Source organism: Labrus mixtus, chromosome 7 (genome assembly GCF_963584025.1).
Source record: "Labrus mixtus chromosome 7, fLabMix1.1, whole genome shotgun sequence".
In the NCBI taxonomy this organism is placed as follows: Eukaryota; Metazoa; Chordata; class Actinopteri; order Labriformes; family Labridae; genus Labrus; species Labrus mixtus.
In genome coordinates, this window is record NC_083618.1 from 13905436 (window position 1) to 13925696 (window position 20261).

General features: G+C 37.6%; 1 protein-coding gene across 1 annotated transcript in view; it reads right to left on the reverse strand.

The window, feature by feature from the left end:
• pparg (peroxisome proliferator-activated receptor gamma) overlaps positions 1-16262 on the reverse strand; it is a 30346-nt gene extending 14084 nt beyond the window's left edge. Inside the window, exon 1 of the mRNA XM_061043151.1 lies at positions 16106-16262. Coding sequence (XP_060899134.1) covers positions 16106-16187 — 82 coding nt within the window. The 5' untranslated portion in view covers positions 16188-16262. The remainder of the gene's footprint in view (positions 1-16105) is intronic.
• Between the last annotated feature and the right edge of the window lie 3999 nt (positions 16263-20261).

The following is a 20261-nucleotide window of genomic DNA, read 5'->3' on the forward strand; positions in this document are numbered from 1 at the left end:
TCTGACCAGGTTGGCTGGGAATCTTGCTGAGCAGTGAGGGGAAGAGACAAATCTGCCAGAAAAGACATGAGCACACAGACTGGTTCACAAGCGTATGAAGCTCTATGGCACAGATAAATAAGCTATATAAGCTATACTTTGGCTACACTGAAATACTTTTTTTTATTTTTTATTTTTTTCAGAAAGTCCTTGAAGGCTGGTCCTCCAAGCGAGCGGCCCAGGTTCGAATCCGGCCTGTGGCTCCTTTCCCGCATGTCGTTCCCCACTCTCTCACTCCCTGATTTCCAACTCTATCCAGTCCTTGAAGCTGCTTTCTACCTCACAGACTTGTAGCTCAACTTCTCGTTGACACAAATGAATAAAGGCTCTACAGTCATTCAAATATCTTACACAGTGTGTCAGACATATGAGGTGAGCCGAAATGGTCAGAGTCCAGATATCATAGGTTACTCTAGTCCACACAAAAACAAACCACATACAAGGCTGTGTAATGAGGCTTACGTTTGAACGGGGATTTTATTCATTAGAATATCTCGTTGTAGTTGTTTGCGTTTGTTTAAACCTTTGAAAAGAAAAACTGTTTTATCTATTAATTACAAAAAAACAAGGGTCACACAAAAAGATGCTATTATTAAAATTAAGAATTCATTAAAATTGAAACAGTAAAGATATTAAAGGAAAAAGTCAGGGATATGCTTTATTTTGTTTCTCCCAACAAATAACACGAGGAGCCCAAAGTAAAAAATGTTTTTGGTCCAGTACGTTGTACACACCTAACCTGCCTGCAGTGGATACCAAAGCCATTTACTCCTACTTAAAATATTGATCTTCATATGTAGTTCAACTGGGCTTTTTTTACTGGGACTTGTAGTTTTTGACTTTTTCGGGACCATTTACTGATTTGACTGATTCATACAGTATGTATGAAATGTGTCAGTTAGAGTTTCTTTGATCAGGGTGATGCATGTGCAAAATATTCAATGAACTACACTGCCCATGTTAATGAAACAACGGAACAACTGTGAGATCCCTTTATGTTTTCAGTGGCTTGTGAACAAAAACGTAACTCGGCGAGGAGGGATATTAAAAAAAAACCCAAATAGATTATTAAATTGTGGGTTTTGGTCTGTTAAAGAATTTGGTGCTATATTTGATAGTTATTGAAAGGAGTTTGATTTTTCATTGGTCAGTAAGTAGCATAAACAATGGCGTCAATGTCCATCCAGGAGCTGTCTGTTGTCCGTAGTGATACAGGCGGAGTTTTCCCGATTAAGCAAGTTGACCTTGTGGGTGAAATCCTCATGTGACATGTTCTGGGTGGTCTGTTAAGGGAAGTGAGTCTCTCCTGTGTGTGACAGAAATGTACAAGGATGTACCACAGACACACAGCGTATGCTTTAAATTGGCTGCTGAGTCTGAATTGTCAATCAAAAGAGTCTAAGAGAAGCTCAGGTTAAATAAAGCAGTATAGATGAGTTAACAGACCAATCTAATGAGTGACTTATGAACATTGAACATTGTTTTCTTCTTTTAATTTAATGAAAATGTCATTCAAAAGCTTAAGGGGAGAATATTGTGTTAAAGGAAAGAAAGGGCTGAATCATGTGTATTTATAAATAAAACAATATGGGTAACTATTCAACTTTGTTCCGTCCGATCCAAAAGGAAAAAAAAGGAAACGGCAGAGTAGCAGCAGTTTATAAATAATTTATGGACTAAAAGGTGCGTCCTGAAACACCTGATGTGCCAAACAACCTTTTGTGTCCACCACCAAAAATAAACCTCCGCCAATCAACGAGTGCCTGATTCGGAAAAGAAAGTAACAAAGAATGTAAGGAATTATAGAACAGGACAAAACTAAAATAGCAATAAGCCGATGGCACAGCGGCATCAGGTATAAAAATGGCTTCACATTACTTTGCAAAACATCCCCCCCGGAGAAAACATCCTCCTCCCTCAAATACTTATTGTTTCCTTTTCACTTGCTTGGACTCTGGCAACACAAGTTAGCAGGGGAACTACTTAAAATTCACAGTGACGTTGACATTGTTTCAGAACAGGAGGGCGAAAGAGAAGTATGTGTGTGCGACGTGCGACGTGCGTGTGTGTATGCGCACAGGCTGGAGCCTCTAATATCTAAGAAGCTGCTGTTAGGGAAAATGGTGACTATTAATAACTGAGGAAACCTGGTTATTTTTTCTTTTGTTGGGAGGTTGCCATCTGATCCAAACCTAAAATAGACACGGCATTGGAGCAACTTGTGTCCTGCTTGGCATCAAGTCATCATATGGAGGCAGGAATCTTATGGGAGTAAAAATGTGAGAGGGGTGACTGAGAGCAACTCCCAAGACCATTTTGAGAAAACAAACTGCACATTTATGGCTTCAGGATAAAAAGTCAAGTTCTGTACTACATATAACTAAGACAGAAAAAAGAAGGTGTCTGCAGTCTTGCAGTTTTGCCATGGTGCTTAAATCATATTGTATTTATAGGTGAGAACTACGTTCTACCGTTACTTCTTTCCTGTGAGATTTCATGAAAATACTGTGTCGAACAAATTCCACTGAATTCAACATGTATGTAACTGTGAGCGCTGTGTCGGCAAACACCCCGTCAGATTCTTCAGAAGGTGACAGATGATAAGGCTTTCGCAGTGTGCGCTAGGTTTGCAAAGGTATGTGTGGGTCTGTGCACACGTGCATGACAGCGCTACCGTTGTCAGTTCTCAGATTTCCACATGTAAGAACCTGTCTCTCAGGTTCAAGTGCAGTGTGTAGGAGTATATTATCAGCTATTGCCGCAATCATGACATAATAACAAAAGGCCAACGGCAAACTGGCAGGCAGGTCTGGCAAGCTACTGTAACGACGAGGCGGACTGATACTGTGTGTGTCCGAGCCAAAACATACAGTAAAACATTTTCAAGTACAATCTTGTGAGGATCAGGAGCGACATGAACAACGGTACAGATGGACCCACAAAAGCGGAAAATATTCAACAACTGAAATGTGAACGTAAGCAGAGAGAATGATGATGCTCTTCAATTTAGAAACAGACTTTAGAAAAAAAAAGATATAAAACCAAGAGGTCAGGGAGATGTGAAATCTTTCCTTCAGGGACAAAGTTGCAAAACGTATGAAATTGTTTTACTTTCAAATTTCTTAACAACAGCAATGATTTGGTCAAAAACAGGATGACGCAAGGGCTAGAGATCGGATTACTGCATGAAACGTCTGAATATGCCTCTGAATTTATTGACTGAGATAAAATCATCACAGGGGGCGCAGGTAGCCTATTGGTTAGTGCACGGCCCCATGTACGGAGGCCAAATTCCTCGAAAGCAAGCGTTCATGTGGCTCCTTTCCCGCATGTCATTCCCTACTCTCTCTCTCTCCCCCCGATTTCTAACTCTATCCGCTGTCCTGTCTCTCTAACAAAGACATAAAGAGCCCTAAAATAAAAATGTTTTTAAAAAAAAATCATTATTAACACAAAAAATCCAAAGAGGGAACACACTTAAAAATCTCAACAAAAAAACTCAACTTAAAGGAATAAAAAGTACTAAATACACCATGTGAATAAGCCTGAAAACATTCAGTATCATCATCATCATTTTTTCCTAGGGTGGAGGAGCCTCCTACAATCCTACACAGTATGTCATTTATCAGTCAAGCAGGAAATACGAGCTGAGGAGTAGTTAAGGAACATGACAAAAGTGAAAAGAGAAGCTGGTCTGGTATATTTAGTAAGTTTGCAGACAAAAAGGCAGAACCTGCCCTGCTGCATTCAGATGCATTAACTCTCTTATCTTCTCTGTTTGAATTACAACTTTGAGCTCTGAGGGTGAGAACCACACCACTAGTCAGAAGGATTGCTTTAAACATGTTTGGATAATACAATGTTTTGAGCTGGAAATGAACCTAGCTGCTACACAAGAAATGAGGGAACATTTGATAAGGAAGAACTACACAAACCCAGTTTTTTTCTTAGACTCTATCTTCCCTTGTGTACACTTTACACGTTCTCTTGGTGTTTCCTTTATAACATTCTGATGACAAACTAACACGTAACAGAATATGTCCCCTCTTTTTTTTTTGCACAATAAGTAATATTATGACAGTTGCCCTGTGTATATTTATGTATATGTGTCAAACAGAGACCAAAAGAGAGATAGGTTGATAGCTCAAACAGAGAGCTTGGTGACTTCCTGACCTCTTCATGTAAAAAGTCATGTGGTTTAGTTTCAGTGACTAAAACAAAGACATGCCCGTCTGCAGTCACCACTAATTCTTTGAAAAGATGAAGTGTGCTTGATTTTCGCAGGGTAAAAATCTGTGCTGATTATATGTCATTCAACAGAAAAACAGAAGGGTATGAAAAGGTGCATTTAGTGCAAAAGTAAAAAAAAAAAAAAAAAACTGGCAACCTGCCTCACTATTCAGGAAATAAGCTTTTTTTTTACTTCATTGGTTTGAAGCCTCTACTGTCAGAATTATCTAAAAGGGCCTTTCCCTTCTACACCTACATGATCAAACAGGAGAGTAATGGAAAACCATGTGATCACGAAGTGTCGGCAAGAGGTCTGGACTCCACTTTTTAGAGAACCGAGAGTCTCCTTGTGTCTGAAAAACCCACTCTCTCTGTTGGTACTGAATTTACTCATGAAACTTCAAAGCATGTCAAAGTGGGAGGTTAGAAGCCACAGTCTTTTGTCTGCTTGGCACAACTCTGAGTAAAACAGCATGCAGACAACCACTCTCTGATTTCTATCGGATTTGTCTTGTCTAATTTTTGTGTTTCAACTTCCAAGACTAGGAAAGTAGAGCACTGATGAACATCAGGTCAACCTCAGGTCAGGTTGTGCAGGACGCAAGACTTCTTATAAACTTCTCATAAATGAAAGAAAACAGGCACAGTTTTTCTGCACTTTAGAAAGCCTTGCTGTCTATATATTTCAGATCACACAGGGTTGATAGAGGGTATTTAAAATCCTCAAATAACATCCCTACTTAATACTTGTCTTGTTTAACTACTTAGGTCTCTCTTTATTCAAAGAGTACCCGGTTTCACAGTGTGATAAAATAATGCTGAGTTCACAATTTTCACACAGCAGTCATTTTTTCCAGTTCTATAAATTGAGCAATCAAAGGGAGTTTATTTTTTTTTTTATCACTTATTGATTGATCAACATCTGAAAAAAAAGGCAAACAACATAATTGATGACTTCTTCAGTAGCCAAAGCCGCCCATAAGGGGGGGGTGGGGCTTTCTGAGGCCCAGTCGCATTGGTGGTGCCAATTAAGGTATGGTAAAACATTGTCCATCCTAAATTAAACGAACAAGTACATTTTATTTTAACACAAATACTCACCATTACTTATTAACACAACAAAATGACACAATTTACTTTGTGTTGTCCGTATCAAAATGTAATCCCCTTATTCTTATAATGGCATGAGCCTTTTATTTTGTAATGTTAACATTCTGGGCAGTCCATTAAACTTAACTATTAGGCCAGTAACATTGGACTGTCAATTGACATGCCAGGACCTGCACAGCATTCAGGATGCCAAAAAAGAAAGACCACTAAGGCATTAGCTCCAAAAGCTGATCTGAACCAGGCTGAGGAGGCGAGTGTTAGCCAGGAGGCTGGCTCTAACCCTGCTGATCCAACACATATCTATGGATATTATTTAATGACATCTGTGGAGGGCCCATTCACCAAGCCTTTTAGGGCAGGCCTGTCAGTATCAATATCTAAGTAAGCCCTTAACCAATTCCAATCCAAATTTCCTGTGGCTAAGTATGTTAGCCTTTACTATCATATTGTGTAAGGCTACTAAACAGCAAGTTAGCTGTGAGGTGGTTGTTCTGCTAGCTAAGCTGATGCCTACTGGTATAGTGCGTTATGAAACATGTTGTTTTAACTTAAAACATTTTACAATTCATTCCCTTTTTAGTACCTGTTAAATCTGTAAATTGTGATATTAAAGCAATATCTTTTGGAAGAGTGTGCTCCAGGAATTCTTGCTCCCTCTTGTAAATACAGACTTCTTACATTACCTAATTATTGTTATCTTTTGCTTATGTAACCCTGTTGGGAATAGAAATTTGGAAGAAAATCAATAAACTAAAGGTTTCTGAGCACACAAATCGTCATTAAAATAAAAAAAAAGCAGCCTAATCAATTTCTTTAAGTTATGAGTTGTCTGAATAAATGCTTACTTAGTATCAGACAATGCTGATTGACCTACATTATCTCCTTGATAAGCACAGATGTCTGCTCCTCAAAGACAAAAAAGTGAAAATACTCACCAAACATCATCATTACAAGTATTCATATATTTGTTGCCACCTTGTATCAGAAAACTGGGCTTTGCATTTGTTGCAGCCATCCATAGCTCACGCATTGATTTAACAAAATGAACTGGACGACAATTACAAGCGCACACAAACTCACACACACCGGCCACAGGACAGTCCACTCACCCTGCTCATCCCCGTTTCAACTCAGAGAGCTCCGTGTCAGCTCATTGACCAACCAAGTGACAGTGACAGGAGAAGAGACGTGTGTGTGTGTGTGTGTGTGTGTGTGTGTGTGCCACATGGTCATGCTTTTCCTCAGGAAGTGATGACCAATAGAAAGGGAACTACACACACATTTTCTCTCTCTGACAGAGTCTCGGCTCAGCAAAAGTTCAGACAGCTAACTATCATGTGGTTTTTGCATGTGTGTGGGTGTTGGTGTGTGCTCACAAGTGTAAGTCTTTAATTCCCTATTTATTATTGTGATTTATATCTCTGTATATTTTATCAAACCTGTTTATATGGGTATTTGCTCATGTGCCTGAAAGGTGTTTTTTTTAATAATTTGCTCTCCCGTTATTTTGTGTGCATGTGTGTGCATTTTGTGTGTGTGTGTGTGTGTGTGTGTGTGTGTGTGTGTGTGTGTGTGTGTGTGTGTAATGTGGCAGACATCAGATGCAGATGATTTCCTGTTGCTTCACTCTGACAGGCGACCTCCTCATGCCTCTCTGGTTGCACTTCTCTCCGTTCAGTCACTCAGTGTCGATGTGACAGCAGTGACGCACTGACTTCAGCCTCCTCATGCAATACCAACACAATACAAGACTGCCAGTTCTCTGACCAAGGCTTCAGAAAATCACAACTTTTACTGTCTAATGGGGTGCAGGATGGCTTAGCGGTGAGTTGGTGTACAGAGGCTGTTGTCCTCAAAGCAGGTTGCCCAGGTTCGAGTCCGACCTGTGGCTTCCCACATTCACACTCTCTCCCTGGTTTCCAACCCTATCCACTCACTGACATATCTGAATAAAGGCGTAAAAACCCCAAAATATATCTTTAAAAATGAAATGCTACTTCTCATTACAATACCATATGACTGCAGTTACATCTTATACATCTCTCTAATCCTAGCCAAAACAAAAACTTGATTAAATCTTATGATTGAATTTGAATATGGCAGAAATATAGTTTGTATTTAATGAAAAATCCATTACGTCTTACTTTTGCAAAAACAAGTAGACACATGTTTTTTAACACTTTCATTTTTGTCTATGATCTTTATTTTAAGATGTTTGACGTTGTATGGTATGTTAGCTTCAAAGGCTAACTGAACATGTGACTATGAGACTATATATCAATAAATAAAGTAGAAGTATCTTTCTCTGATGATGAATGTGTTAAATTAGTTCCTAATTATAGCAATGCTCACGCACGTTCCCAGGTCAAACCAGAGAGAAGTGGTTTCTTCTGTGAAAGTAGACAATTCTGCCTCTTCTGCACTTTTATTTGTATATCGCGGGCCTATACGGGGATGCACAACAAAATGCAAAGTAAAACTTAAGTAATAAAAGTGATCCAGAACAAAAGACTTAACTTGAAGAGTGAAGCAATTACCCGAGAAACAAGTCGGAGGAGACAGGCGACCGAACAGTTCAGCGACAGAGAGTCTCAGCTTGTCTGTAACCATCAATCATTCACTCACAGCTGTCACAGTTGGACAGGTAGGGTCAAGTGGTCTCACATTAGCTTGACAGTAGCTTTCGCTAACCCACTTTCATACCTCAAGTGTGCACAGAGACAATTTCCAACAATCCAGAGACATGTAGAAAGGATGTTGAACCGTTTTGTTTTTAGCAAGGGACCATCGTACGTTTAAAAAATAAAAAAGATTAGGATAAAATACAATTTATGATGTATAATGTCAAGTTGAATCTCCATTAAAAAAAACTCAAGCAATTGTAATGGGTGAAGCGGGTGCTCGGGCACCTTCCTGCAGGCGGGGTATTTTTATTCATATGAAAGAATGAAACAGCCATGAAACAATCTGAGAATAAAGTTCTATTTAACATATATTTGCTGTTTTGTTCTTGTTTACGCCAATCAGTCTCTTTACTTCGAGCAGTCTCTAAATTATTGCAGCTATTGTTTGCTGGCTTCACGGCCATTGGTTGGCAATCTGATCATGGAGATTGTGTCGCTATTAACACACGGTGTTCAAAACGTATAAAATAAAAGCTATAACTATGACAGTTCCGATGATGACTCCTTTGATCATTTCTCCCACTTGAACATGAGTTGATGATTTGCCAATTTGTGTTGTAAAAAAGAACAGTTTTAAATAATCTAGATAAAAACAATGGAGGTGAATTTGTTTGTTGTTACCACGGAAGCATTACAGCAAGAAGGTTCTTGGTTCAAACTTGATGGCATTTTCTGAGTGTTGAGTTTGCATGTTCCTCCTGTGACACTATCTCTGTTCGAGCCCCCCCCCCCCCCAAACAAAACAAACATACATATATATTAACACATATATACAGATTAACTCTCTCACACAGGCACACACACACCCACCACTTTTCAGGATGTGATCTACATTGCTGTCAGCATCATAATGTGATTGGGACGTGAGGTGGGCTGTGTATTACAGGACGGCATGCTGAGTGAACTCAACCGAACAGCACTCAGGGGGACTGTAATAAAACATATTGAACAACTTCATGCCAACAAATACACACATAAACACACACAAGCACATTATGCGACATATGAAATACATAGGCATGCAAGTATACCGCAACTTAATTGTTAGAATCCAAACTTGGCAAAAAAGGAAACCTTGTCCACATGCCCACAGAAAGAGACAGTTAATATCTATGCTCTGTATATACAAAATGTATGTGTGTGTACAGTAAAAGTGTGTTTGTGTATGTGCTCCTTGCTCTCTGGGAATCTGCAGTTTAACAATAATCTAAGCTCATGAACTTTCCCCTAATTGCTTTAAATAGTATGAGTTAATGGTTGATGAGTCTCTTGAGCCTCTAGAGCTTCCTCGCTGGATAAGGGGAAGGAGTTGTGATGCTGTCAAGGCCTAAGACACACACACTCCCTCTCTCTTTCTCTCTCTCACACCTACACACACACACACACACACTTCTAAGCCTGAGAGGTCAGAGGTGTTGAAGTATAGTTGGAGAGATGAGGGATTGTATGACACAGTAAGACGAACCTGGAAATAAACTATCTATACGACTGGCTTACGTATATGATGATGTCACATTATGTGTGTGATCTCAGCTGCAGTCTTGTGAGAAATCACAGCTGAGTGGATTTAGAGCTAAATGTGTGTTTTGGCCAAGACAAGGAGTAAGTGTAGGGCAGCACGATAGGAAGAGGGAGAGGTACAATGTGGGAAGGGTCATGCCCTGTTCCTCGAAGCGGAGAGGAAAAGACAGGAGTGTGCTGCCCTCCGCTGCTGTTTAGCTGGACAATAACAAAATAACACATGACGTGCCTCTCATTCACAGAACACACTGTAACTATGTCTGCTGGGAAAGGTTTATACAACAGACATTGATTAAGAAATGACTGTGAAAAAGGAACATTGTTATGAGCAAAAGCATCAGAGTAAGTTCAAGAATTGAGTTATTTCTTTCCCTTTTGCCACAAGTGTCCAATCACAAGGGTATAGAATGTTCCATAAGATTACGCTTTCTCTACATGTTAGGTTGTCTTTAGTTACTTTCTGAAACCAAACTTATACAAAAAGTTTAATTAATTAACTAGTACAAAATCCTAATGTATGGTCATTGTCTTATTAGCATGTCACCAGCAACCCAGAAATATTCAGAGGCCCGGAGTTAGCACATTATTAGTTATTTGCAGTTTTAGTTTATATTAAAATAATAATATAATAATATAAAAGTTTGGCATATTCCTACGAGTATGGCCATAATGCTTGGAAGGTTAGCCTTGTTGTAACAATATCTCTGATACTTTGGGGGAAATTTCTGCGAGCAAGCTTTATTAGTCACTACTTCTGATAAATTTGCCGCTACATCGAAACAATTCGCCAGCATCGGGTCATTTCAGAAAGGGAAAGTATCCAACCAATATCCAGCTTAAGTGAAACAAAACTGTTCAAGAATGCAATGGACCCACTGTTTCAGAGATGTATACAAATTCCAAGACCTAAAGAGCATTGCTTGTTTTGATCATATGTATATTTGTGACCAAGTGTTTATTGGGAATTGCAACAACAATGAAATAGTGATTTATTGCATGATACTACTTGTTATCATTATAAACTTGATATTTGCCTTACAAGAGAAAAAAGTTTGCCAAGAAAAGCAGCAAAGCTAAGAGAGATGGGCCGTGGCAAACAATTATTGTGGAACGCTGATGAGACCTAGTGCTGAAACGCGTCAGTTGTTGTGATGGCATTCTTACCCGGATAAAGGAAACGGAAAGGACATTTGTGTGCTGACTTTTCTGTCTCTTTTTAAACAATTAATGAATAAAAAAGCCTCAAAGCTAAGTTTATGACAAAGACAAAGAAAGTTAGGCTACTAACAGTTTTATTTCCTGTTTTATTAAAGATCCTTTGGCAATGAACGATTAGAATCTCATTTCAAATTGAGGGGTCGGTAACCTATATTGTACATCATTTCTCACAGGACTTGAATAACGTCAACCAGTGCCTCATCCAGTGAACCCACAGGGAACCTCTTGCACATAAAGTCTGAGTCAGTCTTAAGTTCCCACTAGAGGCTTAGATTTGACCTGAAGAGCTGCTGTTTGCTCCCACATCTTCCAAAAAGAGAAATTAAGACAAAGGTTGCTTGATATCCCCACTGTCTGTTGAATAATATCTATGTTAAAGGGCACTGGCAATTTATCAAGTTTGATGTGGGTTTTTACAGTAGGACCCTGTTTACACATGGTTTTTAGATTCATTTTGGGAGTTTGTATCATAAATGGTCAATGCTAAATACGTGTGTATTGGATAGGGGTGGCAAAAAAATATGTAAGTAAAAATCGAGATTGTTATCTTCAGAATTCAAATAGATTCATAACTTCCAAGAATTGATGACAAATGGAGCAACAAGAAATGCAGCCAGTCTCACAGATGACTGGAGAAGATCCTGAATTCTAAAATAGACTTTCCATCCATGGATCCATGAATTCAGAATTGTTTTGAATCGAAGAATAGATTCTGAATCAAAATTGTACTTCTGCTTCTGTAACTTCTTTACTAATGAAAAGGGCAACTTCAAATTGACTTAACGTGTGTCCCACACAGCATGCAATCTGGTCTGAGCAGGCAAACAACTTAGCTTTAGGAAAGGCCAGAGTGGATTGGAGGCAATATGTGTATATATAGAGATAAAGAGAGATAAAGAGAGAAAATGCTAAATACTTTGAAAAATATAATATATAATAATATATTGGACATGTGGCCCAACTTGCATTGTTGTTTTCTCACCTAGACATGGACTATATTCAATACGAAGCATTAAGAGCTGAGAACTGAAAACATGCTATGATGTTACTCTGACTGGACTTGGATTGGACAGACTCCTCAGATGACACGTGGTGTTGTGATAGAAGCTTTTTCTATACACAACATGTATGTTGTCAATGTTGCGAGAGAGACAAATGCATACAGGGGTTCACAAAAGATGTACTCTGAGGGTAAGACTAAGAAAAATGTATTTGTTTAACTCCATTACCCATTTAATGACTTATAACCATAAAACGCTGAAAAGATCCTGCTAAACATACATTTCCAATATAAGCCTACTCCTCATTGATGTATACATACTCAGTCAAAAAACAAGAAGCCAGGAAGACACGTCATAATATTCACAGGAAAGAATAGAGAATATTGTAGGAGGGAGAAATAAAGGATTATCTACTGAGTTTATTTTTTTATTAGCAAACAATGTGCTAGTGCGTCAGGTTATTCAAAACATTAATTTTGGGGCTTTTTATGCCTTTACAAGAAGGACAGTGGATGGAGTCTGAAATCAGGGAGAGAGAGTTGAGAATGATATGAGGGGAAGGAGCCACAGGTAGGATTCAAACCCAGGCAACCCGCTTCTAGGACTTCAGCCTCTGTACGTGGTGTCACTTTTATATGACCAATAAATGTACTTTTGTGGCAAAAAAAAAAAAGAAGCTGATAGTGAAGTTGAAGTTAATATTAACAACTTAAGATGAAAAACAATCGGAAAAAAATAATTACAACTTATCTAAACAAGAATTTTGTCTTAAGGTTAACATGAATTAACACTGTCTCGATGCCATGTTATAGAAAAAGTAGTTGTAGAAAAAAAACAGGATGTTGATGGTGAAGAGGCAAAAGCAGTAAGCAATCTATTAGCTGTACCGGAGCATGTCTCTCTCTTTTTACATGCTTATTTATACAGATACAAACACCTTCTTTCCTTTCATGCAGTGATGATGTTTAGCTCTATTGGAGAATTTATATATAACTTTTGCAGCTACTGCAAAAACAACTGCACAGAAGACAGGAAACTGTTGCTTTATGTATTTAAAATGAATTTATCACAAATACTAGAGATTGGAATTTTGTCTTCAAATTACGCAAACTAAAACAAACTTTGCGTGCAAACATGTTGTCTACAGAAAGTTAAACATCACTCTGGGGTTGTGTGAAGACAATATAAACATAGCGTGGTATCTAAAGACACTCCTTTCATTTATGACAACAGTGCAAAGTCCAAATCTGTTTCAGTCATTCACAGTTATACACAAACACACAGACAGTACACACGCACGCACGCACGCACGCACGCACGCACGCACACACACACCCACGCACGCACACACACACACACACACACACACACACACACACACACACACACACACACACACACACCTCTCTTTAGGAATTATACAACTTGTTAAGCAACAATTCATCGACTGGTGCTGGTTCAACATCATCAGTCATGTAGAATTAAGCAAATAATGCACAGATTTAGGTTTCCTGAGATATTTTTTATCATATACATACGTTGTAAAGCTAGAATTGCATAGTAGTGTTGTTAAGAGGAGTGGAGTGACTACTTTGGCTACATTTCTAGTGAGTTTGGAACTTCAGTGTTTTCTGAATTAAACCGTGGGCTTTGCTTTTTTTAATACAGTAATCAAGTAACACGCAGTAACATGCACATAATCATTATTTTCCAAGCATTTCCAAAGGAGAAGTGCAGCAGACCCTTCTTCTGTAGTGTGATTGCTCAGTCATTGATGCCAGCCCATAAAAGAATGTGTAAGTGTGGTGATAAAAGTCAATCTGTGTTACAGTAATTCAACACACCAATCCTTTTGGCTAATGCCTTAGATAGTCATGCTTCAGGGGAGTATACAGACACAAGATTAACTTTGATTGACCAAAGACGACAGAAGGTCAGAAACTAATAGATGATGGCAAGGAACCAAGTGTGAACTGTTCATCCTCGTGAAGAAAATGATCTAAACTTTGCAGACATCCAACTAAAATTTGAGTAAACACATTTAGGTGTTTACTCAAATTAACAATAAACACATCAATCAATCAATCAGTCAATTTTTATGTGTACAGCGCCAATTCATAACAAATTATCTCAAGACACTCCAAAAAGAAACAGGTCTAGACTGTACTCTTTATTTTATTTACAAAGATTCACCAATCTATCAGATACTAAGCAAACTATCCCTCTTTCCTTCAGTCAGTAAACATCAGCTAATAACTAGTTAACTGCTACCACTAGCTATATTTTTTCACTACCAGTTGGCAGGTTATTAATGAAATTGTTGTTGTTGGTCGAGGTAAAAAAACAAAAAACAACTAAATAACATAATGATAAAAAAAATATATAAAGAAATGTATATAACTGGGAAGAGATGAAGACTGATACTGTAGTTTAACTGTCTATTTTCTTTGAAATATTCCTTTTGTAAATATAATATAAAAAAAACTATGAAGAGTACAACTACAAACTACAAAGTGTAAAAAACAATGAAGTAGAGCTTAATGCTTACATTTGTAAATAAATAAACCAAATCATATATATCACATCTATACAATAGTTTATAGTATAGTTTTATAAGTGAGAAAATATTGACTTTAATGAATTTGTTTAAATGTTTAAAAAACAATATTTAATGCAGTAAGCTAGTTTTGCAGTGTTCCTATAGTTAAGTTAGCTTCATTTCTTTAGGGGGAACTTTTATAATATAAAATAACTGGAGGCTTAGCTCATTGCAATTTACAAGTAGCTTGCCTACCACTGCTTTAAATAATCGTTGTGCTAGACAAGACTTTCAACATTTTGCACAAAAAAGATACAGATCTTAATGAGCTGCTAAAACACTGATGATAGAATCTGAAGAAATATCAAAACACTCTGTTCAATGGCTCATGATTCTTTTAACTACATTAATATAGATAATAAATAAAAAATATGAATCTGAAAGGGTTGAGTGTCATTTATCCAGACGAACATAAACAAATAAATGAACTTGTATTACTTCTCTTTAACTTCTCCAAAATAATTTGTTTCTCGACCACACAAACTTTATCAAAATGTTTTCCTAAATTATAGGAGGCCATGTTACATCAGTGGTCACATTTTAACACTGAGTAAACTTGACAACCCACAGTGTCATTCAGAAAAACACCTCAAAGTTTATAGCATCAGTTTGATTTAGGTCATCATTTAGGATTATGATTAGACAATTTACATTAAGTTTGGTATTCTTGACAGTCAAGACGGCTCTGCCTGACTATTACCAAGTAATACTTTGCTTTTTTGTTTTGAGCTGTTGATTTCCACTACTTTTATTATCATTGAGTTTTTTACAAGACATAACAGTATTTCTCTCAAAGAACACATATTGTTCTGATATAGTATAGTTCCTTTTCAGCAGGTAGCTAGCTCCCACATCTTCAAAAAAACTGGATGTGACTTTAAATTTGCTTGAACAGGTAATCTATCTCAGTATAAATTTGCATATAGATTTATTTACATATGTTCAAGTATGGCTACATCCACTTGCAGCTGCCTCACTAGCTTGACTATGAAAGTACTATTAATGTTTAAGCCTGTTCATAATCTCTTCATAATAGATTTTTTTTTTTAAACTACATGAAAACTAATGGCTGTCTGGAAGGAAGGAAAATATATGTAAACACGTGTAACTGCTTGTGTACATGACAATAATGTATAAGTAAACAACTGAATTTTCAATTAGAACATTAAATCTCAAGAGCAAATAAAAGTTATATTTATTTGCAATATATAAGAACACTGTGCTTAGACAGCTGTTGAATGATTTACTGCTAATTTCCTGTGATTTCACTTAATCACATCTGACATGATGATCATACAAAGCGATAAGACAAGACATCAAATAATGTTATGAAAACTATGTGCACAGTTGGCAAAGCCCTTGTGAGTATTTTCAATTGCCTGTATTATATTGTAATAAAACCACATTTGGCCAGCTCCTATCAGCCTCCATAGAACTACATTTAAGCTGTGGGCTTGTGTCCACATAATTGCTGAGTCACAACCAAGACTTTCCAGTCAATGCAACAACAAAAAACTGCCCGGCTGTTGTGCAATATCAGCAAATACCAGACACAAAAAAAAAAAATGTCGAATTTTTAACCATAAATATCAAGTCTGGATATTTCTTATACAATCATTTGTTCACACAAATGTAGCCCTCCCACATTAGACAGCATTACAAACCCTGATGCCGTGACACACAGCATGGTCTCCTGTACTCACCTAAGCTGTTGTGACCACTTTGATGGTTAAAATCTCTGCCTGGTGTTTGCATGTCAAACTCACACTGTTGCCCTGCAGACATAGTATGGACCAACACCTGACTGTGTGCCAGTTGTCAGTCCTGTGACCGCACCCCCCACCTTCACCATCGCCTCCCCCCATTTGCCACTGGTAGTCTGTCACACTTGAACTGTTCACCTCAACAAGTCGCAACATCTGACAGACGTACTGCTACAAAGACAAGACTCCGTGATGACGATTTAATAACTTTTTAAAGTGGCTTAAAAGTGCAAGAACCATCAACCCGCAGCAAAAGCTCTGACAGCGAACAGTGAGCCGAGCGGAAGGTGACTGACCTGACCGATGTTGTAAAAGCGCACAGTAGTCAGAGACCACTTTCTGTCCAGGGTCCAGTCGTCCTCCTCGGTTCTGAAAAGTTGACGTGTCAGCCTTAGAAAATTGCCTACAGGTGCGCTGTCTGTCAAGGCGGTCAGGTCTGTTTGCTCTAATGGTTTCTAGTCATGCTGCAGAGCTGCTGTGACGGTCTCTACTGCCTCTCTCTCCTCCCTCTCTCTCCGTCCGGGATCCTGAGGACACGCGTAGAGGCATCAAATTACCCTGAAGCGTTGGCGAACTACTTTATCGACACTCTTTTTTTGTTGGGGTAAACTAGTCGTTCGAACTACAAAGGTCATATAATGATATATCTGGTGTAATATTTAGAATTGAATTTGGTGGTCTATATGAATTTGATGAATAAGTAAACTCATACGAGTACTGCAAGAGTAGCAACAAACAGCTACACAAGTTAGGTCCAGAGATTAACAACAATCATCTACCTGCACACAGGAAGTCACAAATGAGGTTATTCATGTTCTAGTTCATTCAGATGCAGATGCACTACCAGATACCTGCACCAGAAGGCTGTGCCACAAATGACCAGGCAACCAAAAAAAAGACTCAAAAGTTTACCTTGCTTCTTTTTCGCATAAAATGTTGTTTCCTCGCTTTGAACATTTGAAGTTTTGCACGATTAAAGAAACTTAATACAACATTATTGGTTGATTTGTAAGAAGATGGTGATGTGTTTCTGTTGGTCTTCGGCCAGTAGTATTCACTAGCCAGCTAAATATACAAGATAGGCTATCAAACAAACCAAATCATGACAGTTCAACCATCTCACCTAACTCCATTGAAGCAAACAAATGTAACCTTTCAAGTAGTGAACACATTTTGACCAATTAGCTTTGAGTCTCTTGATAAGACAGTTTCTTTGGACTGAATGAACCTGCTGAAGGACAAAGTTAAAAGACAGTATGACACATAATCATATTTACTTAGCAGACTTCAAGGAATGTAGACCTATAGTGTATTGAATGACTGAGCCCTTGTAACACAGTTTATTTTCAGATGAAAAAGACTTTGTAGCTCATGGTTTGAAGACCTAAGAATAATCTCAAACTAAACCTCACTCTATTTTTAACCCTTACACTAAAATATACTGTTGACAGCTCTGAAAGCAGGTGTGATTCTTTTGAACTGTTTTCAACAATCTTGTCCTGATATCACACCTAGTTTTCTCGAAATAAAGTGTTGCATCACAAGAGACATATTGATACATTTTTCAAGACAACTATAGTTATTCTGGTAAGATTTGGTGTTCAGATTTCAGTAGACACAACAAGTTACAAAGCAGCCCAGTGAAGAAACTTCTGTTCCACAACAAAAAAGCTCAGCCCATGACAAACAAAAAGGTTCCTGTTTTGGTCAGTGTCACTTGACCACTGACCTTCTGTCTGCTCCCCAGTAATACAGATCTATGTAGGCAGAAAATACTTTGTTGTTCAGTTATTCAGACAATACATAAAGAGTTTGTAATTTCTGCTGCTATGGGTTCTCTCAATCATAGGATGTAGCTTGATAGTGTTTGTTTGAAAACTCACTGTCAATAAGAATCGATGTGATGTAACTCAGGTTTAACTAGTTTTAGTTGACAATAAATGTATTTTATTAAAGTGTTATTTAAGTTACATTACTTTGATTACTCACATTTTGTCATTTTTATCTAATGATAAAACCATGTGTAATGCTAGCTAAGAGGAAGAGGATGTTGATTTCTCCCACAGACTCCGTGTTCCTCAAGACTGGCATAGTCATACTGGTACATCCCCAATTTTTTACCCTGATAAAATTAAGGATGTCTCAGGGTTTGACATATCATTTTTTATATTTGAATCCAGACATTTTAAATATACCCAAATAAATGTCACGTAAGGTCAAACATAATTCCCTGTTCTGCTTTTGGGAGGGAAAATGTCATTTGTTTGGACTAAACTGAGATTGTTGTATTGATTCTGTGCAGGAACTCAGCGGCTTCTTCAAAAAAAGTTTAGAAAAGGTTTGAGAAATATTTAACAGTTATGCTGAAATAAAAGTAAATGTTATCTCTTATTAAGTATTAAAATACAAAAAGAGAGCTCATGTGATCACATTTTGAAAAGTGACAAAATACACTAGTAGTTCTACTTTCTCTAACTGTGCAGCAGTCAATTTCAGCTTCCTTTGATCTATTACAAATTGATACTGTGAACAAAGACAGTTGCCACACTTGGAATATTACAGACTTACACCCACAATTTCTCGCTCGCTCATGCAAAAGCAGTCCTCCCTTGCATACAATCGTTGCGCCGAGCTAAAAAATGGCACCCCTGAGAGTTGTGCTGACACAAACCGAGCAAAGCTATATTTTTCGATTGTTTGTACAGTGAAATCCCTTGGGATAGGAGCTCATGTATCTGAACATGTTCATCCTCAAAGTATCATGTATCTTCACAAGACTCCTACACTGTCATGAATTTGTAATTATTATAAAGTGGAACCTTTTCAGTCATAGGAAAGCAGCAAGCTTCCACGATTGGTGCTAAACGCCAGAATGCTGTCCAAAAATGCTTGATTATTTACCGTAAACCTCAAACATATTTGATTAAAGAACTTAATCTGGATATCATAATTTTAATAGAACTTAATCATAGTTCTGTTTATCCTTCACTACATATTTTTACTCTCAACCTGGCTCTAGCAGATTAGCGTGAGCACCAAGAAAAACACGGATCGGCTGGTGCAGGCTTGCTTTGTTGCATTTACCGCCCACTACCATGTCCCTATGAGCAATGGGATGGATATTTTCCCACACAACTCCACTAACTGGTTGTCCTATTGACCAATAACCCACAGTAGAACATGCTTTCTCTATCTTTATTAGACAATGATTCGTTGATATAATGATACTTTGCTACAGAATTACTGGAAAAAAAAGCTCTTTAACCTTTTCAGTTTTGTATTATTTTGAAATACTTCACTTTTTTCCTCCGTAGTTCATCTAAATAAAAAAGAAAGTTGTGTTTCACATGTAAATTTTGTATTTTATGTAACAGAAGTAGCAATGTTATCCACACATTTTATATTGTACCTCTGCTTAAATAAATTGTATAATGCATATATAATTATGTACATGTATTGTATTGTATAATTGTGACAGTTAAAGCAGTCAGGTAAAACATCAGATTCCTGATGTTCAGAGCAAATTGAGTATTCATATCATAAATGTGAGTTTGTATGTCAGCATGAAGGTAATGTGAATTATTATGTGAAGTGTTTTAATATGATGTTTTGAAAAGGGCAATGTCAGCACAGTAACGATCATTATTATCTTCACAGGTGCCATTTTTAACCTTCTCTATTGACTCCTTAAATAAATAAATTACAGACCATATTGACATCAGATCGTTTATGTCATGAGTAGCTCCACAGGTCACAGTCAATAAAGTAGGAGACACTAAAGTGAAGTATGAATATTATTTCAACTTCTAACACATATTTTCACACTTAATAAAATTCTTCATCATGCAGTGAACACAAAAGATCCCTGAACACAAAGATTTGTAGTTTACAAATATACTCACATAGATTTTATGCACGTATAGTGCCATCTGCTGGCTGAGCATGGGTTGTTCAACCCACCACTCCTTTGTCAGGAAAGCAAGACTGTAGGTCTTGTCTGACACGTTCACTTCTCAATGGCTTGTTGGTGCCAACGACTCCTTCTGTTCTTATTCTGTTGTGAAGAATTCTTGTACTTTTTTTTTTTTTACACTTA